The sequence below is a fragment of the Macrosteles quadrilineatus genome, unplaced genomic scaffold, assembly GCF_028750875.1.
Source record: "Macrosteles quadrilineatus isolate MER2022 unplaced genomic scaffold, UCM_ALF_1.0 Scaffold_5__1_contigs__length_97177068, whole genome shotgun sequence".
Taxonomy (NCBI): Eukaryota; Metazoa; Arthropoda; class Insecta; order Hemiptera; family Cicadellidae; genus Macrosteles; species Macrosteles quadrilineatus.
In genome coordinates, this window is record NW_026542598.1 from 51,786,193 (window position 1) to 51,813,294 (window position 27,102).

At 35.3% G+C, this 27,102-nt stretch overlaps 1 protein-coding gene across 3 annotated transcripts in view; it reads right to left on the bottom strand.

Annotated features, from left to right (window-relative positions):
- Positions 1 to 3,796: 3,796 nt before the first annotated feature.
- LOC128994399 (transcription factor AP-2-epsilon-like) overlaps positions 3,797 to 27,102 on the bottom strand; it is a 201,186-nt gene continuing 177,880 nt past the window's right edge. For all 3 annotated transcript variants that reach the window (XM_054418946.1, XM_054418948.1, XM_054418945.1), the window contains 5 exons: positions 21,400 to 21,556; positions 19,150 to 19,268; positions 5,423 to 5,567; positions 4,941 to 5,112; positions 3,797 to 4,316 (listed from right to left, as the gene is read on the bottom strand). In XM_054418946.1, coding sequence (XP_054274921.1) covers positions 4,176 to 4,316; positions 4,941 to 5,112; positions 5,423 to 5,567; positions 19,150 to 19,268; positions 21,400 to 21,556 — 734 coding nt within the window. In that variant the 3' untranslated portion in view covers positions 3,797 to 4,175. The remainder of the gene's footprint in view (positions 4,317 to 4,940; positions 5,113 to 5,422; positions 5,568 to 19,149; positions 19,269 to 21,399; positions 21,557 to 27,102) is intronic.

A 27,102-nucleotide genomic window follows, 5' to 3' on the forward strand; every position in this document is an offset into this window, starting at 1 on the left:
CATAAATTGAATGGCTATTTGGAGTAGCTAAAGTCAATGGTGCATTTAGCCTTATTCCAGCTACTCTAATTGTTTATTCATTTTGTAGTAAAATTATGCTCAACGATATTGATATTAATATTACAGTACTGCACTTCGATTGTTCTTCCCTTTTGTTCTGTATAGGATACACTTTTGTTCTCAATCATGAAAATCGTTAGAGGTAAAAGAGCCAAAGAACTCCGAAAAGAAAAATCAATTTCAACTCAGCCTACCTATAAGAAATACCTAGGGAGCAAAGTTTTGTTTACGTATAAGCATTGTATAAGCCAAAGAGTGGGACTTTAGATAATATAATGCTGAATATAATGCTCATGCTTGATGTGAAATCTGTGCCTACATAGCTTCAATTTGAGACCTCAATCATGAAAATCGGTCAGGTAGAAGAGCCAAACGAACTCGGAAAAAAAACAAAATTTTGTTAATATAAGATAAAAGTATTCTTTCCCCGACAGAACAACTAATTATTATTGAGATTGATTTTTGGCAATCAGGAGATCTGTGGACCTGTCACACATCACTCAATGGTTATACGCTAAGACAAAGAAGTCAACGACATCATAGGAACACAAACATAAAGCCGCAAATAGGTTTTAAAACAGAGAAATTTAATATTTTAATGGTTTTAAAATGTTTACTTTGGTACTTTATTGCTTTCTTTTTTATCCACCAATCAAATTTGGATTGTTGAATCTCTAAATACTATGTGAAGAACAGCAAACCACTCTATTTAATTCCTGGATATTGTAAATAGTAAAGTATTTCTCCGAGGATTCATAACTAATAGGTAATTATCTGACAAATATATTCGTGGAATTCTTTTTATTTACACTAAAAATACAGAAAAAGAACGAGGTACAGAAAAAGGCAATGTTTTCTACATTATTTATAATCTTCCATTGATAGTAACAACTGGACTGTTTTGAGCATTCAGTAAAACATAACAATAATACAAAATGATATATCACAATTTACAAGCGTGAGAACACAATGGCAAGATGTACCAACAAATGGTAAAATTATACATGTAATACTGTATTTACAAAAGTAGATTAGACAACTGGCACACAACCTTTTTTTACCTTTAAGTTACAACATACTAAATTTTTAACCATCCCTTGAACTTTATTAGAAATTGTTTTTTAAACCAATCTGTATGAGGTTTTGTCCATCATGAACTAAGTTATCACAAACTAATATGACAAATATATATTCCAAAAGTTGAATTGTATGAAGTAGAAACTGGCTACACCAAAAGTTGTTCTCTGATTATTCTAAAAGAATGAAAAACATAATTGTTTTCAAATCAATTAAAACAAAAACTGTAAAAAAGTTACCAAGAATAAATTGTTATTAGAAGTATTAGATCATATGAAAAAGGCTTTACTGTAACTGGATTATAAAAATAATTTAAATTGATTCCATACACAAAGTGCTAAATTTATTTAAAACTAAACTATTGAAAAAAATTTTACAATGGAACATTTTGAACTATATTATAAATAAGGAGATACACTTAGAAATTTAAAAAAATTAAACATCACTCCATTAACACAAACAAGTTTTTTGAACACAAATTATTAAAATTACTTTATACTACCTTAAAACAAAGCAAAATTAGTGTTATTAAAAGAAAAAAAACCTTGCAAGATTTTATATTTTATTCTTTTATTTTGGGTGACTTTGTAAAACGTTCAGTGGTTTGTGGATTTAATCTTTAGGTATTATTATTACCTTACATTAAATATAATAGACAGTAGTTCTACACTGTAAATAATTTATTTTAAAATGTCAAGAAATAAAATAATTTACAGACAATTTAAAATAAAATAAATTGTTATTCATTTTTATTTATTTGTGGTTTTTAAAGAATTGTGTTGAGGGAAGGTATAGTGGGATGTAAGAGACACTGTGTAGGAAAATCTAATGTAAAATTAGTCATATTTGTTTATAACATTCTAATCTAAGTATAAAGAACCCATTAGAAGATCCACCCTTATTGTTTCATTCTTTACTGTCAGCAGAAGTAAAATACTTTAATAAGAGCCAATAAAACATTATTGGCACATTTCATGGCACAATGAAGATAGTATTGTTCACACAGTTACAATTAATTCATTGTTTCAAAAACATGTGTATACAGTAAACCCTAGCCACAAAAATATTCTTTGCCATTTCATGTGTTAAAAGATTCATACAAATAAACAATATAATATTAAACTAGTTTGAGAGTATTGTGGTGACAAATAATGTTATTGCACACATAAATACAAGTAAAGGACAATATACTAATATTTATAAAATCTTGGATGTTTTAAAGTTTGATTTAAAAAATGCATTGACCTTCAAATACCAATCTTTGGCACATAACTCTTAAATGTTAAATATAAATACAAATATTAAAATTGCTATGTCAGAATACAAATATAGTATACAAAGTCTGAGATCTAAAAGTTCTTCAAAAATTCACAATCAAAATTGCTTGTTGATTTTTAGTTTGATATTTTCTCCAGTAGCCCTACCTAGACAGTATTCAGAAATAAAGTAGTACTTTTCTTAAAGGTTTTAACACATTTGATATTATAAACTTTGAAAATGAACTTTAAAAATGCAATGTAATTAATTTACAGATAAATACATTTATAATATTCAGTTTACTTATTAAACTATACCACATCATTTTAACAATACAAACTAGATTTTCAAACATCTTAAATGTATCCTTAAAACTTTTTCGGGGCAAAAGTGTTAAACAATTAGGGGATAAATTAATTTAATAGATTTGAAATTCCACTACACAAACCGATATAATTATATAATACTAATATAAATCTATGACACACTAAACATTTACCTAAGTACTTTTTGTACATAATACTTTATACATGGTACAACTATACACAAAATACAAACAAATTGTAGGAAAAGTCCACAAATATCTTAATGAGTATTGAAGCAGGTAAATCGTAAAATTTACATTGACTAATATAGTCATGATTAGTTTATTGACAAAAATCCTCATTCCCTAAATATTTTGTCACTTTATCATGGCAGTGACTTGAATTTCATAATCTTTACAAAACTTCATTTACATTGTGTTTGTTTTAAAACACAGTCGCCTTCCTCCATCAAGTCTTAACTTATTAATTTGTACAAACACATAGTTTGTTTTTATAGTTATTTACAAAGTAACAACATTAATCTATGGCACATAGTTTGTCATTTCTTCTCATTGTTAAAGGGGAATATAGCTCATAGTACACAGTATAGTAACTTCAGCATCTCAATGCTCCCTTTTTGAATATCTACATATTTGAATAAAATAGAAAATTTGTTTAAGGAAACATTTTAATAAATACTAAATTAATTGCAAAGTATTTGTCTCTAATTATTTTTTGTACTTCTCTATGAAACCTTTTCATAACCAGCACAGGTATAGCACTCTAGTTGATATGATTTATATAAAGATTGGAGGAAAAAATGACTCATACGACTGGATGCTTTGGGAAAAACTCTAGTTGAAATAATATTTTGATTAATTTCTTTTGATTTTATCTACAAGCTTTAAAACTTCAAAATGATCCTGGGTGTCATTTTCAACATTTAAGTTTTAAACTGTAAAAAAAAAAATGGTTGCTGAAGATTTTGCACACTACAATATTTCCCCGAACTCCTAATAAACTTTTTTGACATATTGAACTGAAGAATCAATTCACTTTATAGTCCTCAACCTATATTGAATTTGCTGCATGTCAAATTTTGAGCAAAATACATTGCATTTAATGTTAAAATTATACTGTTATGTAAGTTAACCCATAGTTGAACTTAAATAACACTCAAGTAACTTTATATAGGACTTAGATAAACAACTTTAAGATTCCGTAGGTTGTTAAAGCCACGTTCATCAAAATTTCTGTCGATTACCCAAATAAAATTTGATAGTACTGTAAATCATGATTTTGGTTTGATTCCTAATTCTAAGTAACCAGTCATATCCCTGAAGTTTCTTGCTTGATGCAACTCTGTTGGATCCGCAGCTAGCCTTCGACCTGTCAGTTGTAGGGCCAGGAGTGCCGAATGGCCGTGATAGGGGTGGGAGCAGGCGGAGGGGCCTCAGGGGCCCGTCGGAACCAGCCTCACTTTTTCATCTCAGACCCCAAGTCTTTAGGCTTGGTATCTGACAGTACAGGACCTCCTTGTTGAGAAGACGTCACTGAAAGACTGTTGCCAGATGGGTAAACCTTCTCCAAGTGTTTCAGCGACTCTGAGAGAAAGTTCTAAAAGAAAAGAATCTTATTAATAAACTTCAAAAAAAGATTAGGTTAGAAAATTTGAGACATCGAGTTACTTATCTAATTTGGTTTGGTTGAATTCTGCAATATTAAAGTTTTCCGAACACTATTGTCATTTTAAAACTTTTTTTGTAAGAGAACAATCTAAACCCTGGTTTTGTTGCTATCAAGTCATCATTTTGTTGGATATCATCTTTATTAGATAGCTGACTAGATAGCTAAATCATCAATTCTCAAATCACCACACCAATAGATTTTAGTTTAGAGTGTACTTTATAATGTTTGTGCATGGTATAAGGGTTTGTGTATTTAGTTCCCTAGTATACTATTTCCCATACAAATACCCCAGGCTCTCCTAACAAAAATTCATTCAAAAATTTAGAGTCATGATTTTTTCTGAGAAGAACATTTTTCAATACAAATAATTCAAAACTTTTAGTAGGTACTATATTAACTGTGGAATTGTCTTGGTAGTCCTTCTTTTAATCTGCTCAATGTTCCCTTGATTTTCTGTTCCAGCTTAAACTCCTTGACTGAAATTTCTGATTGCTGATTGCTGGATATTATTTTCTTTACAATATGAAGATCACACTCTAACATATGGTTTACCTGTATAGCAGTGAGGGCTGCTACGATGGCTGGACTACCGAAGCCGTGCGAGATGAGTGAGAAATGAGTGAGATGTCGTTGTATGCTCGGCTCCAGGATATGCTGTGGCCGAGTGTTACAGAGCGGAGATCTGTCTTGGTTGAGAAGATCCATCAACTCCTTAGTTACTTGTCTGAAAATAAATTATAGCTTTATCAATTTTGTATGTAGTTGAGACAGATTAATTTTTAAAGTTGGAATTGTGTAATTGAAAACACCTCAAATATTTGTGAATAAGCCAGGAATCATATCCATTCCTTCCGCTCTAGGCTAGCAATACTGCCTTAATACAACATTAAATAAGCTACGAGACGAGGTAAACTTAAATATCATGGATGCATTTACGCATCCAAGTGGGTAAAGAACTGGAAACCATACACACATTTCAGTAAAACTTTTGTAAATATTTCAAACTTAGAGTAAATATTTTTTGTTAGTCTCACTTGGTAGCGTGGATGAGTTCCTTCCGCCTGTATGTCTCTGTTGGATCGTTCGTGTGTTGGCGACAAAGGTATTCAGCTACTTGTCTGGCAGGAAACTCTGTCTCGCAGACATAGCCAAAGTCTCTGGCCAAGTGTATCGCCTCACCTGAAAAAAGGTAGATATTAGAGACAAAGAACAGCATTAGATACATTGATACATATGCTTTTATAGCTTTAACAGCACAATTCACTGTGAAACATGCATAGGCCTCCCTCAACACAAAATCAATGTTGTAGCATAAATTTGATTAGTAGTACAAAGTTTCTTCCCAAATTTTTGCAAAGCACAAAGTTAATGACTTTTTTGCTATACTCAGAGTTTTATACATTCTTTATGAGAAAAGGTTCATTATATCATAAATGTATAATTTTGTCAATCTGAACAATTGCAGTGCGTTCAAACAGCCGTGGCACCTGACCGCACCTGACGGATTAGGAGACCCCATGGAAACTCTTGGGGTCTCCTAATCCCTCAGGTGCCACGGCTGTTTGAACGCACTGTATACATTTTCATCGATTTAGAATGAGTAACATTCTGTGTTAAAACCTCAAACCCCTAAGCCTTCAAGCATAACTTCTTTGATTGGAAAGTGAAGAAAAGATCAAAACCGACAATGGCAAAAGTCTCTTGAGGGTTGGAGTTTGAGTACTTTGCTGTTACACACACTCTGATACTTCAAGATCAAAATAACCTCAAAATTCGGTTTGCCTAAAAAGCACGAACCTCGATAAGAGGTATCTTTAAGGAAGAATAAGCATTGTTCCCTAGACAAGTTTTTTAGAGGTTTTACTAAATGGATGTCTTTCTCGGCAACCAGCCACATTTTTGCTATATTCAGGAACCTAACTGACAGGACAACTCCTCTATTTCATCATGAGTTCCCCGTGGGTATAGACCCCATTGCAGTACTGAGGCTAATCTACGACTCTCTTCAGCCTCCGCTACAACTACTGATCCCAAATCAAGAAGGCATTGGTCGCGAAATCTCTTCGGTGCCTGCAAGACTGGCCATTCATGCTTGTTGCTTCTTGATTGCAAACACATTGTTGTATTTTAATCCAGATACAGAATGGCGATAGGTGGCGGATCGGTTGCGTAACACTGTACACAACAGACGCTTTGTTTATCATGTGACAATAGATCCGGTAGCTCTTTGTGCCTTTTGTACCGGCGCCACCTTCTACTGAGGGAGTTATTAAAAATCTAGACAACGGCTGATTAATTTACAACAGCCAATGGAGATAAAAAGATGAGTGGAGAAAATGAATAAATGGTATTTTGATTGCGTTCTCATTGTGGGTCGGCAGCGGTTTTGTTTTTGACGAGCCCCGGGCTCAGTGACCCAGCATCGGACATGGCTTGACTTGCGCTTCTGGGGGAGCCGCCAGAGGGACGTTTCGTACCAAGGCAAGTGTCAATGGTCTATGGGGCTTTAGAGTTAAATATTTATATGTCAAAAAGATTTCATGGTAATTTGTACCATTAACTTTGAACAGTGCAAGTAGTAGTCTATTAACCTATTGTACAATCATAAGCCTGTATTAATATTTCGTGTTAGTGAAATTTAAGTGCTCTTATAGACTAACAAATTTAACACACACACATACACACTGTCACATTTGTGCTTTAGCCATTTGGTTGCAATTCCAGAGGACAAAGATGTTTATAACTAGATTATTTTATTTGGATTTTTTTTATACGTAAAAGAAATAATCTAAACAGCAAAATGCCCTTCGTAATGAACTATCAAAGACAGAGACAAATATAACAAAGTTTTAAACTAATACTCGAGTTAACCAGATGTATTACTGTAATAACTACCCAGATTATTTTCATGCCCAGTTTGACACAACCAGTTAGCAGAAGCAATAAATATGTAAAATGCGAGAAATGTCCATTCATGAGACTGAATTGAATTGCCAACGCCGTTATCCAATTCATCAACGTATCTTTAGAAGCAAAAAAGGCAATCATAAAAACACGCAAGGGCAAAAAATACGCAAGTAGAATTTCATCGCGACCGGTCTCGGCTCGTTAAGGCGAATCAAAACCCGGGAAACTGCTGTAATTGTGGAGGGGCCGTTTTAGAAATTAATTAAATTCTAAATTACAAGGTGATTTAAACCAGTTGGGGCCGAAGTAGCGTCCGTTAGACAAGATCGGGTCGCTGGACATCGCGGTGGCTGTGGACTGACTGCGACGAAATCGTAAAGGCTGAGGTTTTAACATATTGTTGAATTAAGAAAATATGAAATCTGGAAGGCCGTAGACGTATTACGATTTTTACAAACTGATGTTTCAAAGTACAAAACTACTTTGTATTGGCTAACATTTTACCTATGGATTAGATTAAAATTATACGACGCTAATAACCTAACAGCGTATTTAAGGTGAAGTACAGTGGAGGAAAAGTGTTAAATGAATGAAGTTTCTTTAGGCTATTCATGGCCATTTCTTAAGTCAGGGTCTTAAAAAACAAGGGCTAAGGGCAGCTGGGGCCGATTTCGAACCATCAAATGGATTTATACTGTGCAGAGGCATATACATCTGAGAAGGGTAACAAGGGCTGAAAGACTTAAGGGGCGTAAGAGAATATATAATTCTTTTTTATTGAAACCCATCCCGTGATTTATAAACATTTCATTTATGAATATCACACAATAAAAACGAGAAACTCACACACCAACAAAAATTCAAACCCATCGTCGACTTTTGGTACTAAATTATTCATCCCATCTATATGGACCAGCTGGAGCAAATTATTTATTCAAACAGAAAAACGTTGAGTGTGACTCACAGAGTGTGGTATTGCAGTTGAAATTGTATTTTCTGACATGTTCAATACTATGCTAGGTGGACAATGTGGCATAAAATATGCTATAGTCTGCAACAAGTTGTTCTTTCAGTGTAGTTTTGTTAAAAGTCGAATCAACTCTCATATCACACCATTGAGAAACGTCCACCACAAAAAGTGCAGTACCAATTATCGAAACAACTTCGAACCAGAACCGTACACGAGATAAAATCCACAAATCACATCTGCGGACGATCTAACTCACCGAAATTATTTACCGCCGAAATAAAAACGTCATCCAGCGTAGTGGTTAGACCTAAGCCCAATCCTTTTCGAGGTCCAAGGGGCAATTAAAACGGCAGAACAGTTCTAATAATTAGAGTGAGTTCGGTAGCTGGGTCTACGGGTGCAAACGGCTTCCATTTGTCTACCGTCGGACAAGCGGTAGAGGCGGACAGACCGCGCCTGACGAATACGAACCTCACAGGTAATGAAGTAGAAAACAAATTAGTCAACAGTAAATTATACATCTTTCATATTTGTTTGTTGTGTTTGCCTTTGTGTTTGGATTAGAAGTTTGCGTTTTCAATCGTTAGTGTTACAGCGATTGATATAAAGTGCACGCCTATTGGCTTAAAAATGAAATTGTGTATTAATTTATCAACAAGTAATTCATATATTGCTTGCGTAAGGGGTTATTTCTGTATTAATGAGTATTAATCACGATTACTAGAAAAAATGATTGATTCTACCCAAACCTTGAGAGATCGAACATCAATTACTTTTGTGCCATACATTTCCAGTTCCACAATGACAAAACGATAATTTAAGCTATTTAGGTTTTGGCGTTGAATTTAGGTATTTGGATTGATCGATGGTAAACTTACCATACGAGGATCCCACTTTTTACGCATCATACAAGTTACAAGATATTTGTTTTAGGATGACTTTATCTATAAACGCTACGAATAAAAGAGGAGTTTACGCATTCACCACAATAAGTGTAACAATACTACATTTATTGTGTCGTGATCAATAATCATGTAAATCATTACAAGTGTAATGTAAAGGGATATTTCCTTAATGGAAAATTGTTTTTATAACTGGTAATTTTGTTGAAAAAGTGAGCTTAAAAATCCAAATACATATAAAAAAACACTGTAAAGAATTAATGAAGAAAAAAAGAAATGACCGAGTTATATATACTTGATATTAACAATTGAGGCCCACCATTTTAAGTTAAAATTTACGTAAAAGATGTATTATTGTGGAACAATGTAGGCTATTCTGTAAAATTGAACCTCTACTGAGAAAGATTTGTTGAGATGTTTTCCGTCATAAAATGTGCAGCAACAAATCAGAAACATGAAATTTCGCGGTTCTGAGACCTTGAATGAGGTTTCTCAACCTTCTTGCTTTGCTTGAGACATGACTTGAGACATAAGGTAGTCGGGGCTGTAAGACAGGCTACAATTTCATCCTCTTTTCTCAACTGTCCGCCCCTCGCTTACCGGCTACTGGACTCTCGACTACTGGACATTTGAACTTCATCCCATTCCCAACTTCTGAAGACTGCCCGCTCCAGTCATTACCTCTTCCTAACAAGTTATTTATCTTGAGGAATAACTTAACTTGTGTGGAAGACTGTTCAAAAATTAGTTTGTTTGTCTTTTGGAATTTGAAGTTCAAAGATGTTCTTCGGTGTCAAGAATGGTGAAGAACTACGGTTTACTTTTGGACAAAAAGATAACGAATTACAAGTAATTTTGAAATATACTGCTTTTGAAAAGAGTTCAGTATTCACTATAGATTACGATGAACATCTCAAAAGTCAATGATACAACAAATTTCACATTTTGGAACAGAGGTGTAGATCTCAACGGTGGAATATGTTCATATGAGTTAGAAGATGCAGGTAAAATAGGGGAATCAAAATGTTACCAATCACCTGATAGATAAAAATAAAAATCGAAAGACTGGAAAGCCGAAGAACAATTACAAAATGCATAATTTAAGACAACTTCTACCAATGTGGCAAAGATATCCATCATCCATTTTCAATATCATCTAAGATGCGACCTTCTCACTCGAACTCTCTAGAGGGCTATCATGACCGCTTTCTCGGAAGATGGTCTTCAGGAAATGCTCTTCACAACAAAGACCATGGTTGTACCCCGGAGCCGCGTGCAGTTGAATGGATGCAATCACCCGCTCGTGACTTGAACACGGTAATATACCCGAGACCCGGCTGTCCGCACCGCATCGACGGTCAATGAAGATCGATTTGTACCATTCATCCTGCAGAATCGATTACTGTATCGATTAGTACGATCAATTCGCAATTGTAAATGGGCTTGCCGAGACGTGTGCGCTACTCGGAAAGGGGTTTGAGGGAAACAATTTACCGGGTAATTGCGTTAGAACGCAAAATGGAGAGATTTTGCTAATGAGATTTTACTTATGAGTAAATTGTAAATTCAATCGTTGCATATCTTTTGATAATAACAGAGGTGTCAACTTTGACGTTAAATTAAATTCGTATAGTTTAAGTTAAAAAAATCTTTAAGCAATATTAAAAGTTTTTATTACTCACACCCAAACTTTTGGCGACCCAAAATATCCTATCTCAGATTCGTAGAAGACGAGACAAAGTTCAGCTAGATTGCTGTGGGAACATTAACATTTTTCAAATCCTGAACTTAGAACTAAAAAATTCCTCAAGAATCAATTAGAAGTTTCAAATATTGACAGTTCTGTACGACTGTTATTTGTTGTTAAAGCAAGTCAATGTGTTTATAATAACTTCTTATTCTTTCTATCAACACCAAACTCTACCTATTACATTGATAGCACAAGTTTTAGCGAATTTCCCATATAGGGAATAAGCTATTACCGTAGTACTCATGGTAAGACCTGGACCCGGGACAAATTTTTTTTTTCGTTTTGAGGTCCCTAGAGGCCAAAAATACCATCCGTTCAAATTCATATATATATATATATATATATATATATATATATATATATATTTATATATATATATATATATTTATATAAGGTGAGTGAGCGTAGCGAACGAACTTCAACCTGGAGGCGAGTGAGCGTAGCGAACGAGCTAACCTAAAGGCAAGTGAGCGCAGCGAACGAGCTCCAACCTAAAGGTGAGTGAGCGTAGCGAACGAGCTCCAACCCAAAGGTGAGTGAGCGTAGCGAACGAACTTCAACCAGGACGTGATTGAGCGATGCGAACGAGATCATCTTGAAAATTAAACGTAACGGTACTTTCTTTCCATCGGTCTGTCTTAGGGGAAACCTATAACTTAGGCGATACGAAGTTCGCGGGGTCAGCTAGTATTTATATATATATGTGTCCGTTAGCGCGATAACTCGAGCAAAAATGATCCGATTTCGATGAAATTTGGTACAAACGTGTAAACCTACGTTTATTCGAACGAGTTCGCAAACCATCATGATCGGACCATGGGAACGGGGGTTTATGGGGGCTTTTATGGGGTAAAAATGGGTTTTTCCCATTTTTGACCCAAAAAACATAAAATTTTGCAATTTCTTTCCAAACTGTTTTGTAGAGCTTAAAAAAACAAATAATTTAGTATATTGAAGCGCTATAATGCGCCTAATGGTTACGAAGAAAATTCCAAAAAAATTTAAATTTAAAATTCCCATGTTATTCTTATGGAGAATAAGTAAACTGTTGTAGTTTGCTTGTTTATTAACATATTTTGCCCAAATTTGGAAAATGTTTTTATTTCTTACTAACTATTAACATTTTACATAAAAAACACTTTTACCCCCCCCCCCTGTTGCAGCAAACCTAAGTATGTGTCAAACTGATTCTATTTAAATAGGGTATAATGCAATATTTTTAAGGAGACATTTTAGTGTAAATCCAATCAGGCAATAGGAAATTCGCTTAGTCTGCAGGTTTGCTGCGGCGGGGGTATTATATGGTGGAGATATATTTCTTAACACCCAACACATGGAAATCACAAATTTTACGGATAAGAAGAATAGCAAAAGTAAAATACTATCTCATGGTTGGATCAACGTACGAATGGATCGCTTGATGTACCATGAGAACCACCCCCTCCCCCGAGGCAGATGAAGATACTTTGACCCATAGATACAAACTTATTGCCATACTCTATCTTCGACTGAGACGAAGCTAAACCAAAACCGCATATCACCTGACACCTTTCTACAAATGTGCGAATCGTTCCGTCTAAGCACCTATTCTCACACCAACGAGAATCACGCTCGACCCGGAAGCCGTGGATGGCCGACTCGCAATCCCGACTAACCACTATACTCGACCAACACGTGTAGGCCAAACAATCTTCTACCGTTAATCATTTGCGTTTTGTTGAAATAAAATAAAGGGGATCAGCGCGGCGTAATGGTAGAGTTGAAACCGCACCGATTTGGAACCAGGTGTGATGAGGAGTGGCTGATCCGGTGGGACCATAACGATATCCAGTCAAGCAGCTCTGGAGCTGTCTGGAGGATGTAAGTGTTGCTGGGTCATTGTAAACAATATGTGGAACATAACACTCCTTAAACGTTGTAAACATTAATCTTTCCGTAACTCTGTGATTGAGTTCAATGCTATCTAATAGAGACGAGTATATCGAGGTTGCTGCTATTCTCAAGCAAACGTAGGACGTGACAAAATATAAACACAAATTATGAGTCAGAAAAGTATTTTGACCGTACCTTGTTTCTCTTCGGTTGATTTTCTTCGTGTGATTTTAACCTAAATATGAGTAAACGACAAGTGTAGAATGAAGTGAGATGCGTAGCATTGTTACTTGCTATGATCAGTTGATCATTTAGCCAAGACAAATGATTATAACAATCCCAATGATCAAGAATAACTCTACACCTGTACACCTCTATTTGTACTGTGCGTTTGTAGTTTCAAACGCATAAACAACTCGGAAAACAAACACTCTAAAAAATCTTCCAAACGGAAAAGGGGTTGAGAGATATATTGAATTGGAAATATTCATAAATCATTGGATCAAGCTTATTTGATCAAGATGAACAACTTTTATCAGTTCAAATTTCTTAGAGTGTGTAGGCCCAATAACCCAAAATGAGTTTTCAAAAGCAATTTTAGCAATTCAAAACACGGAAAGTCTGCAAATCCACGTCCAACCATTAGACCTTCCGGGGGGTCCTTTTGTCATCCGGGTTACGCACAGCAACGTTTTCGCCTGCAATCGCAGTGGAAGTAGCAGGGGGGGGGGGGCAAAGCGGCAATCTCGGGGACATCTTAATAACGAAAGTTTAACCCGTGTTTAATTTCTTTTCTGATTGGGACCCAGCGTCCATGTCATTTGGCCGCAATGATAGGCTCCCGGATATCAATTGGGATCTGTAATGTATTCATTCACTACCCGGTGTTTAAGACCGCACAATGGTAATGGGCCCACCACGGAGACCAATTAAAAACGACGTGATCTACGGGACGCGAGCGCGCGTGCTTCATTTTGCGAAAATTGAAATAGTTTGGTGGCAATCGCCACGCGCGGACGTGCAGGCTTCCGCAGGGTTGCGTCCTGGGACCGCTTTTCTTCTGGAGTTTTGTAACTATTTTGAATTAGGTCTTTATGAGCGCTCAGTTTCTCCAGTTTGAGTTCGTTGCTGATTGAGTTATTTTGGGCTCTCTGAATCAGCTACAGGATTAATTTCCTCTAGGAACTTGTGTTGGATGTTCTTGGGTAGCAATGGTTATGGTTACTTACTAATGGTTATTTTTTGATGATTACTTGAGTCATGATTTAATAACAAAAAACTGCTAATCAAAATAATTACCTTTTATCCACAAAGACATCTATATATTTGAATTTAGGTTATTGTAAGCACCTTTTCCATTTTAAAAGTTATATGTAATCAATTTCCAAACTCTTGTCCAACAACATCCCGTTTACCCCGGATGCTACCAAAATATCCCCAATCGGGACAAAATCCCAAGAGAATTCAAGACCGCACACATCGTAAACTGTAACACTGCGTTTACTGCTGAACAGGTCTGGGTGAATGAACTAATCCAGTTTGGCTAAAAGCAGTACGTTGTCGCGAGACGGGGCTGTTTAATGAATGTCATTAACGGGTATAAACAGCGATGAAGCAACGATCAGGTGTTATTTTACACGTACGTGGACACACACACGCACTAACACACACAAACACGCATAATTTGTCTGAATCTGTACAACGGGCCGTAAACACACATACACACCATACTTGTACTATACTTGTGTGGACGTGGGTTTTTAACCAAACTATGTGGACATCAAGGCACCAGGTTCTTTCTAAGCTCAAATTGAAGATGAATGTAAGAACACTGCTTGTTCATTGGTCTAAATGTAGTAAAAAACAATTACGATAACTGCATTAAACTCTCAGTTATGGACATACTTCAGCTATACTCACTAAACATTTAATTACATAAATTGTAAAAATCTTGCTGTCGGATGATAAAGAGAATCTAATTAATTTAACGACACGCTTATTCTGTTGCACGATTCTGCTAACATAAATAAAACGTACTTGAAAACAAGACTAACGTTGAAAAATACATTTACTCTGTAATCCTCTCCTATGAATTATTATCATTTAGAAATCCGTGCCCAACTCTGTACGCATTGATTTAATAACAGTGCTTGAGTATGAGTGTAAATAGGGCGAGTAGAGTGAGTAGTAGAAGTGGATTATTGACTAACAGGTTATAAATATTCAAACAGCTGGCCTTGCAAGACAAATTACAGGGGATCAGAAATATTCTGCACATAGAAGTTTGATTGCTTCTCTTCCTAGCATGGATAAGGACTTTATATTAGTTAAATGATAGATGTAACCTTTGGAATTATTTACGTTTGGAATCTAGTCTAAATGAAATGTGGATTGCATATTAATTATTCATTTTCTGTTCATATAAAATTGAGTGCCTACACGCATAAGCTCAAAAATTGTATTTCCATTTACAGAAACCATGTATTGGATTTTGCAGATCCCTAAACAAACCTAAAGTATAGAGAGTTGCGGAAAAAAATTGAATAAGTGTATAAAACAGGGGGGAAAATCAATGTTACGTGATATTTATATTGAAATTGTATACTTTAAAACCATTTCTTCAAATCCAAACACCCTAAAAAATTTCACGCTATTAATACTTTACTCGAAATCTACGGATTTCCGACTCAACTAACATCACAATCATAATTTCAAATCTTAGCGAATCCACGAAATGAACTATTTCTCTCGTATTGAGGCGGTTTCTTAACTAAGATAAGATTAGAAAGGTGTGAACTTAATTAGGGTAGCAGGTATAATAGAGGAAGAAAGCGCGCTCGATATATCTGAATAACTGTACAGGGGTATTTCTGTCGACTTCGACTGACTAAGTATTTGAAACAGCGATGTCAGAGAAATCACAACTGCTACAAGTACGCGAAGTTTAATGAAAGTACACGGTCTATCGTATTCGTGTTTGGCAAGAAACGAATTACTATGCCCAAACGTGTGGTCCTAAATGAACACAAGGTCCATTCATATTGTTTGGGTGAAATATTGTTTGAGAATTTATTAGGTTCTTTAGAACATACTGAAGGAAAGAAATTTTAAGTCAAACCTATCGAATACACCGGTAATTAAAAAAAATAACTTCGATGATAGACTATGACATTAAGACTTGAACTCTTTTTAGTTACGTCAAGAATACCACATTATACCAGGATTGCTATTCATGGTTATCAATTCTTACACTATTAAATACAGGTTGAGTCTTCTTACTGCTCAGCTAGATATTCGAAGGAAATACCAAGAGTTAATAACGTGTTAGGAAACAATATGTTAAAACATGCGAACATATTAAACAATTTCATCAGAAAAGCTCCCATATTTCGCCAAACTCTCAATGCCCCGCGGAGGTTATCAAAATGAAGTTTAACAAAATAACATTTTGCTGTTTAGAAGGCTAAACTTTGTTAAATCATCTCATATGCACATTTTACATCATAATTTGTTTAGGGGATCGTATTTTATTAGAGTTTTGGGGATTTTATTTTACCTCATTCTGAGAAAGTATCTGAATTTACTCTTAATAAATTGCAATATATTTTATCTTCAAATACTTTTAAAAACTGAGAAGAAAGTGTGATGGGGTGGAAGGTCTGGCAAATAAATAAGGATAAATAGCGAAAACTATATATCTTATTGGATGGGGCCGTTGCTCAATAGTTAAAATTCCTTGCGAACCTGTTGTGTGTTAAATAGCGTCGTAAACCAAATAACGGTCAAGTTGAGAGTGGAGTGTTCAGATGTCGTTCTAAAGATGTTAAAGCATCGTTGAGAGCAGTCCTTAATTCACAACTAGCTTTAGAATAACCGTTGTCAAAGCTGTTGTATATATATTATAGATTAATTTATGTCTCAGTTTAAGTATTGATTAAAATTGATAATGATTAGTGTTAACTTAATGGAGGTTCCTAAATGGGCTTGTATAAATTTACTGCACTTTCCTGCAAATTAATTAAGTTAGGTTAGGTTAAAAAGTATTTAGCACAATTCTTATTCATTTTGAGCCAATGTAAAATACGTGTCTACTAATTAAATTGTGTGGAAAAGCGTGAGGTCTCAAAATTAAGTAGACAATAATGTTTTATCTTGGAGCTCAATAGATAAAGAAATTAATAACTGGTGGAAATTAATAATGCAAGAACTGTAATTAACTAAATTAGCCGTAAAGGAGTTTTGGTTTGATTTAAGTGCGTTGGATAGCATTATTTTCATGTTGTGTCAGTAAAATTGCGTAGGCCTATGTTGTTTAGGAAAATGCTGTATTCATGGATATAACTCAAGGAATTCTCGTCAACTCTATTGCTCAGGAAAATCACATCATAGGTACACTCAGTAAAGTTCAAAATATCGCAGTACAGTAATAGTTACTGTCTAAATTGGAACTTAGGCAAGAACTGGAGGAGTAATAATTAATGACAGGCTGAATGTTGCGAAAAAGCCAAGAGAAGCACCAACGAGGGAATGTTGCGAGATTTGTTTGTCGTCGCTAATGAAGTAAACAACATAACATCATCGACTACTCTTGCACATCAACACAGATATGTCAATATTAGACAAAGCAGCACATCTTACACTAACTATGAAAATGTATATTCCTTTGTTAAGGTAAACCTAAGCACTGTATATATGTTTACCAGTTGGTTGTATTTTTGTTATTTTTATTAGAGCGACATACATTGATCCTATCTACTTTTCAAGAGAAGAAAAAGTGAGGTTATGTTAATTAGGATAGATTTTAATAACTCAAAATACACTTCGTAACGGCAAAACCATAGTGAGTGGGATAATGTATTACTGTTCTTTGGCGGTTTGTGATTGTGTCAATAAAATCATGCTTGATGCCAATTTCACATAAATAAAAAATGAATGGAAATTGGACAAGTATATACCCTGTAACAAAGAAATTTGTATATAAACCCAACGTAACCGGGCATGAAACAGACATAACAAATGCTCCAAATTTTAAAATATGATGAGTACTGTATCCAAAGTCAATGTCACAACTGTACATATTGTAACTACTTCTTGTTATTGTTTATAGACCCCTCAATTGTTTTCAAATTTGTTTAATTAAAGCAAAGTCCCGTGTATAAACCAGAAAGAGGTAACCTTTAAATTGTCTTGAGGTGATTCACAAGAAAGATAAATATCCATGAAACGTCTATTCTAAAATATTATAGTCTCCAAAAGTCAATAGATTGAATTTATACTCTATACCTGTCATCATGATTTCTGACCCACCACACAACTTTCATAATTATGTAAGTTAATTTTTTACATAGTAAGTTACATGCAATTCACCAACTACAAGTTCCACTTTTACCTTACAGTATTTATCTTAATAGTGGATATTATAATTGCGTGCGCTGGCAATGCGACTGTCCGCGCACGCAATACAAGTTGCGCAGTCCGGCGCGGGGAGGCGCAGCCGCAGCCGATCCAAAAATTATCAGTAAATGCAAATTAGTCCTGACGGAATTATACGCTTCGGCACGCTCGAATCTGAGGAATAACGGAGGCTGCAACTGGTCATCTAACTGATAGACATTCCAATCGGAGACAAGGTTGTGACAATTTGGATTTTGTTCTTTAGGAATAATTTTGTACTCTCAAATAATAATATCAAACGTTACGCGCCATAACAGGGCTCAAGCTCAAAGCTAAACATTTATTTATGCAACTGTCTATTAAAATATTTACGTTGTTATTTTTTATATATAGAACCTTTTCTTTAAGAATATCTTAAGTCGTCTTAAGTAATATTTTCAAACAGTATATCGTAAACACGTTTTAAGGTTATCAATCGAATGTTGAGAAATTAAAGGAATTATTATATCAATGCCTTTGACTTGTTTTAAGGCCAACGCAGTGTACTTTTGATCAAGATTCGAATGTCGTTTGAAATATTTACTAAACAATTCAAGCAAAAACTGTTGTAAAGTTAAAATTATTTATTAACAATTATTATTTATTTAAAATTATTTAAGAATGAAATTCCGTTCAGCTTTTATTCAAACGGGGTTATTTTTTAAATGTATTGTATTTTCCTTTTAAATATTCAACTGTAAATTGAACATTCAACAAAATATAAAGGCACATTTTTTGAATGTGGACTTGGCCATCCTTAGTTGCCAGTGATTAATATATATCAATTCATTATCCATCGTTTAATCCTTCCTCCACCAGTCTTCGCATTAAAATACGTGCAGTAGTAAAACTACCCCTTCTTGATTTTAGCTCAGTTCAATCATAAACAACCCCAACACACTATTCACTACAGTTGCAAATGCCTACCTTCAACTAGTGACGTCAGCAATGTAACATTTGCAGCTTTTCTTCTCCCCGCAGGCAGGTTGAGGCCGATCTTCTCTAGCTTTTCCCTCAGCAGCCGTCCGCCATTTTTCGATTTCGCTCTGAAATAAAGGAACAAAATATTGAATATTTGAAGCGATGTGTTCAAGGATCCATTATAATTAGACGTTCGAATGTGCGCATAAATAAATGAATTTTGACAAAAATTGCTCTTGATAAGTTTTGGTTGTGGCAAGTCGAAAAGGAACGCGACCTTCGGGGTTTATCAGCCTGGCAGGTGTATTGTGATAGAAATCTCAGAAATAATTAATCAATTTAAAAAGAATGACAAGGGCCCAAAACTAATTTAATCGCATAAAATATTGTTTAGTCTCGATCAAGAAACGTTTATCGATCTCATTAGTCAGGTTGAATTATGGGAATATGCATGACTTTTGAAGATTACATTGTTTTATCACCGATTATAAAAAGTTCGTTAATTGTTAATAAAGTAGTTTCCACAGTATAAAATTCGAGTGGTTTAGAATATATAGGGACGGTTTCTTCTTTACATTGTCTATATCTTTCTTATGGAAACCTAAAGGTAGTAAAGTCTTGCAGCCTACAGTTTTGATCTGAATAAATATGTCATTTATGCCCACAATAAAGCAATAAACACTTGTATGTAAACTTATGTGACGAGTACATCATTAGCGATTCTCAAATTACACGCATGATACTTAGAAAGAACATTAACCTTTTCCAATTAAAACTAAACACGGTCGTTTGGAGGGTGTATTCACGCTGGAACGCGGGAGTCAAATGACCTGATTATTGTAAGCTGGTGTAATGGTAGCAGAGCGGGAGCGAGAAGGTGAAATCTCGCGGGCAATTATAGAAACAAGGAGTAACCGGCACGTTCCGCGGGTAACTGCCGCGTTTTGGCGCCAAAAGTCACGCGCCTCCCCGACATTGGTGATTATACTCGATCGTCTTACAAATTAAAAACAGCGCGAGCAAATGATTTTGAAACTAGTACAATTTAGTCATGAAGGGTCCCTGCTCAGAAATGAATCTTTAATGACGTGTTTTTGTTAAATTGTTTTAAGAAAACTGTTTAGAAACATTTGTTAATATTTGAATTCTACTTTTTTATTTAGTACTTATTTTAGTATTCTAACAAATACTGCAATATTTTTGTAAAAGGGTTAATGGCCTTTGGTTCTACCAATTCATCGGGCTTGTTAAGCATAAACCACAGTTTATAAATTCCGAACTATGTCTTATGTAGATTTGAATGATATCCAACTTGACCATGTACCTCTCATTGACAGTGTCGAAACTTACTTATTAGGTATACATAATTTTAATATATTGTTATAAAGAGTCAAAGATGACGTAATATGTTATTTATCCTTAATTGTATGATCTGCGAAGTAAGGCCATATTGCTGGAATAATTTTAAATGTATCGCATTAGTTTTGCGAGTAAATAGGTATTTAAAAAGGGTTCTCAATGTGCCTAACATTACAAGTCTTCCCGAACGTAAGGTACAACCGGATCCACATCATGTACTGTAGTTATGTTTGGACATTCTTTGATGTACTTCAATAAAATGTAGGCTACATCAACTCTAGTAAAAAACACAACCGGCGTAGAAAAAATGAAATTATATATCAACATCAGAAAGACAATAATTCGTATAACTAATCAGCGCTAAGGTAAGGATCAATTAGTATTTATGGTACAAAAATGAATAATAACCGTTGTACTCGCAGTAATAAATACTATCAATTTGTCATCAAACCCATAGCTATTCAGATACCTTTTACAATAGTCAAAATGTCAAAACCATCACCAATATACTAAATTTTGAAAAGGCGAGCAGAGCGGCGATCGGTCGGTAGTTAGCGAGTTCATTTTTCTCGCAAGCCGCACCGTGTAGTTTGATAGACCACAAACCCGATGTGTGCTCTGAGGTGAAGTATGATTGGTTCGTGACGGACCAAAGGTTACTCGCAACATATGCAACGGATCAAACGAGACTGGTTGTCTTCACGTCTTTGTCTCGTTGAAAACGAGGGGTGATCGATAAAACTCTCCCCGTACAGTTGCGAAAGTATGTCCTTAACGTGATATTCCTCATTGGGAGGACACGTTTTGATTGTAATGTTCATTTTTAATGATACTGAAATCAATATATGGTTCGACATCCTAGATAATTAAAGAATAAGCATTTTCCAAATTACAAACCTCCTGAGGACTCCGCCGAGGAGGGAGGCGTTGAGACACTCGGGAGGTGACAACCTCCTCTGGACTTCGCCCACCGTGACCTTGTACTTGGAGGTGGAGGAGAGCAGCGAGAGCCTTCCTGGGACGCTGCAGAACACGTCCGACGGCGAAGACACCCCTGGAACAACAAGATTTTTTGTTAAGGATGAAATGAAGACTAGATAGTATTACAAAACTACTTAATTTCTACTTTGTGAATCTCCAAAGTCCAAGTGTTCACGGCAGATTCACAGGATCTTCATCTTCGGGAGATGGTCGAGTTTTTAATGAGATTTTCCGTATTATACTATTCGTTTTTGGGAGATGACCAACTTGATGAACTAACTAGATAGTTAGTTTTGTGGATGAAGTAAAAAAAAATGATGATCATCAATTACATTATTTCTACGAGGCGAATCTCCTACATCGTAATTTCCAGAGTAAACTAAACTATCTTCGTCTTCGGAAATTGACCGGTGTGTTTGATTTGAGATTTGTTCTGTAGATGAAATGAAAGAGATAGCGATTAGTAATTATCATGTATATACAAATAGTTAGTTTTCCAGGCTAGATTTTTCGGGGTGAATTATTATGAAACCACTTGTACTTTCGGCATCTAGAAGACATGTTGTTAAATCCGCTGGTGAAACTGTTGTCGTTAAAGAAAAGAGGAGGCATTTTTTCAAGTTAATGATATAATTTGGATCTGTATGGGGGAATTCAAACTCGAGATTTTTAGAATAATTTTACTACATTCGGCTTCAAAGGATGAAAGAGAAGTTAGATATGCAATACTAATTCCCACCCGAAGTCTAAGATAGAGAAGTGCAATTGTAATCTGGATTTGGTTTGTTGACACTCTTAAAGTTTGTATTGCGTTTTAAGGAGAGCTTTCTTCAGAGGCAATTCCTTAGTTTCATTACTCTGCACGACACATGCAAACAGATAGAATCTTTCAACAATGCTCTGGTGGATGCAGATAGACTACCAAACATTTTTAGTCCAACTTGCAAACCGGTAAAACGTATTTTCACTAAATAACAGCTATTTCCAAAACACTAATTTAGCTACAACGGGATGTTCCAAATTTGGCAATTTTGAAAAGCGTTCGCAAATCGGTCGAAGTAGAGCGCGTTGTAATCGCAATCATAATGAGGCGATTAGTAGTAATGCGAACTGACGGAGTACGCATCTTGCTGCACAAGGGCGTCCGTAATGGCGGCCAGTAATTCTAATTACTTAATGATAGGTTGGGAAACTGGAGGTATGTTTCCCTCGATAGTTTCATTAGTCCACAAGTGTCAGAATGTCTTCATAATATCCCGTTACCTGTGCTACAATTGTCTACTTAGTAAAACGGGTATTAAACGCCGTGTCCTTGATTGCACTACACGCAAATCGTTCATGGATGTTTTTAAATTATTAAAAGTAATAGCGGTAAATAAATGAATGTGAAGTGATTTTTAGGGTGGGTGGGAAAAAATAAAGTTCACGCAAACCAAGGAGCTCGTTGTCCTTCTTCGGACCTAAGAATGTAGAGCTGAAACCCCGTGGTCTCTCGTCCCATCGTCTACCATCTGATCTCTTACGACACTTATATTGGTATATCCCAGTCTTCGGGTGGCAACCGTGTAAATAGTTTCGGACGCAATGTAGCTGTATATTATCCAAGGAACAGTCACAGGACCCAGCTGTTCCTGAGCATTGTGCTTTCAATAAAAATGTTCCTGGCAGATAAAACAGTAGTGAGTGACAAAGTAACGTAGATAATCTCACACTTCATTCTACACTCATGCTTCACTCATATATGAGTACTTAGGATAAGAATACGCAACTAGGTGGCGTCCCCATCTGTTGATTATAATGATACTGTAATAATGAGTGATAGTAATGAATAAACTTAAAATCTATCGGTTACAGAAACATATGAAATATTAATACTGAATTCCTTGTGATATACTACAAATATAAACATCTAGACCTTCTAATTGAATTTTCTGTAATAAAAGTATGTCTAGACCAAGATGAATCTAGACTTGAAAGGAAAGTAGATCACTCCACGTCAATCAATAGGTTTGAAAGGATATCAAAATGAAAAATGTTTGGCCCAATCAATATCAAGGGGTGATGGGGGACCTTATCACAAAAGTAGAGCAGGAATTTGAGGGGATACAGAAGGGGTGGGCGAAGCTATTGTGTTATATCAGAAATACAACTTGCTAGTGAGAATGTTATTTGGTATAAAACTGTCGACATGTTTTAGAGTATCAAAGTTGGTAAATTAAATACATAAACGTGTTCTTCCAAACAAACATTTAGCCTGTGGTAAGTAATTGTGCCTACTTTTTAAAAAGTAAAAAAAATAATATTCCAAAGGTAACAACTAAGCTGCAACGTAAAAATAGAAAATAGTTAATCCTAGGGTAAAATAGTTTATGACAGACCAAATTTAGATTAGGGAGATATCGATAGTAGCAAATTGTCGGAGTGAAGTTGTTTTATCATTCCGAATAATTAAATTCCATATTTTGTCGATCACTATAATCACTAAAAATAATTAGTAACCTAACAGTAGCAGTTTTCGTTATTTTTTGCATTACAGACTCTGAATCAAGATCCCTAAACTACAAAGTGTGCTGTGTCAAAATTATATTTCCTCCTTTAGTTTGAACATGATAGATTATGTAACATAAGATGCAGTGTACCCATACTCAAAGGAATGGCGTAGTCGTAGTCAACCTAACTTTTCCAAAACATCATCAACTTCTAACCCACATTACCTTACCCTAAATAACGTACAGGTATTGACAACTTCCAAACACCTCGCAAACCGTGGACAATGCCTAGCAAAACCTCCAAGGCGAGGTCCGCCCCTAAACACAGTTCGGCTAATTTTACCCCCCCCCCTGGGGTACGTTGTCATGCTAATGCTACGCCGGCTGTACCCCGGGACCAACGATGACTTTATGACGGAATAATACACTACGGCCCTCCTCTAGCACTCGTGCGTACTGGGAAAATATAAAAAATGAAATTAGGGTGGATTTGTACATATTCGAACACATGAGGATACTTTTGTAGTATGAAACGGAATATTGTACACATAAATTTGATTGCCGTAGATGACCACATGAGTGTGATTCTTTGACAACATACAAGAGTGATAAATTTGAACACTTCACATAGTTTTTATACAATTTTGTGGCTTTAAGCTTTAAAAATCGAAGGTTGATGTAAAACATATGGATGGTCTGTTAGAGGATTGATTTGCATAAGGTAAATTTAAATGTTAAAGAGCTCTATTAAACCATACAGGATTACTTCCTCTCTAAATTCTGGAACTAATTGTGCGGAGCGAGCGAAACTCTTATAATACACTCCTGCTTTTTGTTTTACAAAAGCTCCTCCCGAACGGGTCAAAAGATCAGCACGAAATTTAGCGTTCTTATAGTAAACCAGCCTGCTATGGGAAGGTATAAATCTGAAACGGTACAAATCGGACTTCTGGGCTTTCCTGCGTTAATTTAAACTTTAAGATATATAACAAGGGCCTTAAGGAAAAATTGGTTTCCATGACAGTGAAGCAAGGTACTGTAACAATAAAAGGGTAAACAAAGGCGTCGTAACATATGTTTATTAGAAGAAGCAATTTACACAAGTACACTACAGATACAAAACAAAAGGAAAGAACAATCGGATTAATAACGTTTAACATAATATGACAAAAAGATATCACATTTTAGATACTGTAAGTACAGTAGACACCTAATTCACGTGAACAACATTAAGCGCTGACTTTGGATACTGCAAGTAGACAATAAACATCCCATTGACGTAAAACAGATGTACCACTGACTTTGGCTACTGCTAGTGGACGTCCCTTTTATGTGATTCCAAGCCCATTCGGAACGATCAGGTCGTAGATAGATTTCTCAAAAGTATTGGATGAATAAGCTTGCTCCGCTCAATATTGCAAGCAGTGGACTGCGTTGTAAACCTAGTTACACTCTTGTTGAGTGTATTATTTATTACTCTAGATTGCAGCTAGACCTACGTGGATTTTGGAAAAGCCGATCGTGCTTTATTGACGCTAGATAAAACCTAGACTTCTCATCCTTTGTAAAATTTGAAGCTTTTTTTCATGTCTAGTTCATGTTGGTGACACTGGGCGCTAGTGTCGACAACATTTTGTGAATTTCAGGCTATTATATGATTTGTTCTTTACTGATTGGTTTATATAATATGGGGACAAGATATTGTTTGAGATTAGATAATTTTATCTGGCTAAACGAGGTTTTGCATAACTCAAATAACAAGAAACAAATTGTAAACAAAAACACGATCCTAGCGGCACCAGACGGAACTAACAATAAAATTGACTTCAGCTAGTCCATAAGGATGACATATCTTGGTATCATCTATGTATGCTTAATCTATTATAGAACAATGATATAACTAAATCAGATATATTTGCTTCACTGTTGGATGGAATATATTTTAAAATTCTACAGTTTCTTAGGACGACCTCTCCAACAATTTCTTATGAATATTATGAAGATAAAGGAATTTATGAGGCAAGCAAACAGTTGTTCCGTTAATTTTGTAACTATTCAAAGTTTATGAGTTTTGCCTACTTACTGTATCGCTAAAGGTATAAATAATACAAGACAATACTGTAATACTTTAGAATGCGGACTACTCGTTTGCACTATGAAACGGCAAGGGTTCTCTGGGTACAACGTTATATTTAATTTGTACAACCCTTAGTGTGGGATTATAGAATAAATAAAGTTAACCGCATTGTTTAGTATATGGTAGGAATATTGGTTTACCTGTGTAGGAGGGGATCGTTTTATAACGTAAAGAAGGCAAGCTATGATTACGGTAGGAGTTTAGGATACTAGTATACTGCAAAAAAGTACGATTAACGTTTTTAGAACTATCTAGAGAGTTAGCGTTTATTTCCATAAATAAAATTATTCACAACAATATACGTGAATAGATAAATAAAACTAACCATCGACATTGCTATTTATACAAACTTATAAATATAAGCAAATTATTTTACATGTCCTACTCTTTGTCGCAGTTATCATAAGTGGATACGTAAACCAAGAAAAATATAAATCATTTCCTTATTTCACACCCAAAATACAATTGAAAGAAATTAATTTTTGAAACGTTTCGAATCCGAGTGATAAACGGGGGAAATGCCGATTGAAACGGAAACGTCGTGGGGTGGAACGCAAAACACATGCAAGGAGCAACAATCTACGAAAGTTCCGGGGAATAATTGGGGAGGAAATGAGGGGTAAGTGGAGGGGGGGGGGGAAGTGTGGTGAAGATGCAGACACGAAGTTTAAACTTCGAAGTTTGGTGGTTTCATTGAAAGAGAGGTTTTTATGTGACGAGCAAAGATTATTCGATAGTTCATGAATGTATATGCTTATTTTGCAATATGAGTTTATTGATATTTTACAAAATAATACAAATCTCCTTTGCTTTCTTGATTTTTATTTATTTTTTCTGGTTGTGGAGCTACGAAGAAGCCGAAACCAGCAAAAGCTGTTTCGTCAAATTTTATTTTGAGGTTAGGTTTACCTCTGAATTTTCACTTTTTCAGAGATCTTAAGATTAAACAGAAGCGAAGTAAAACGTGGCAATATGAACTGGAATATTACAAGA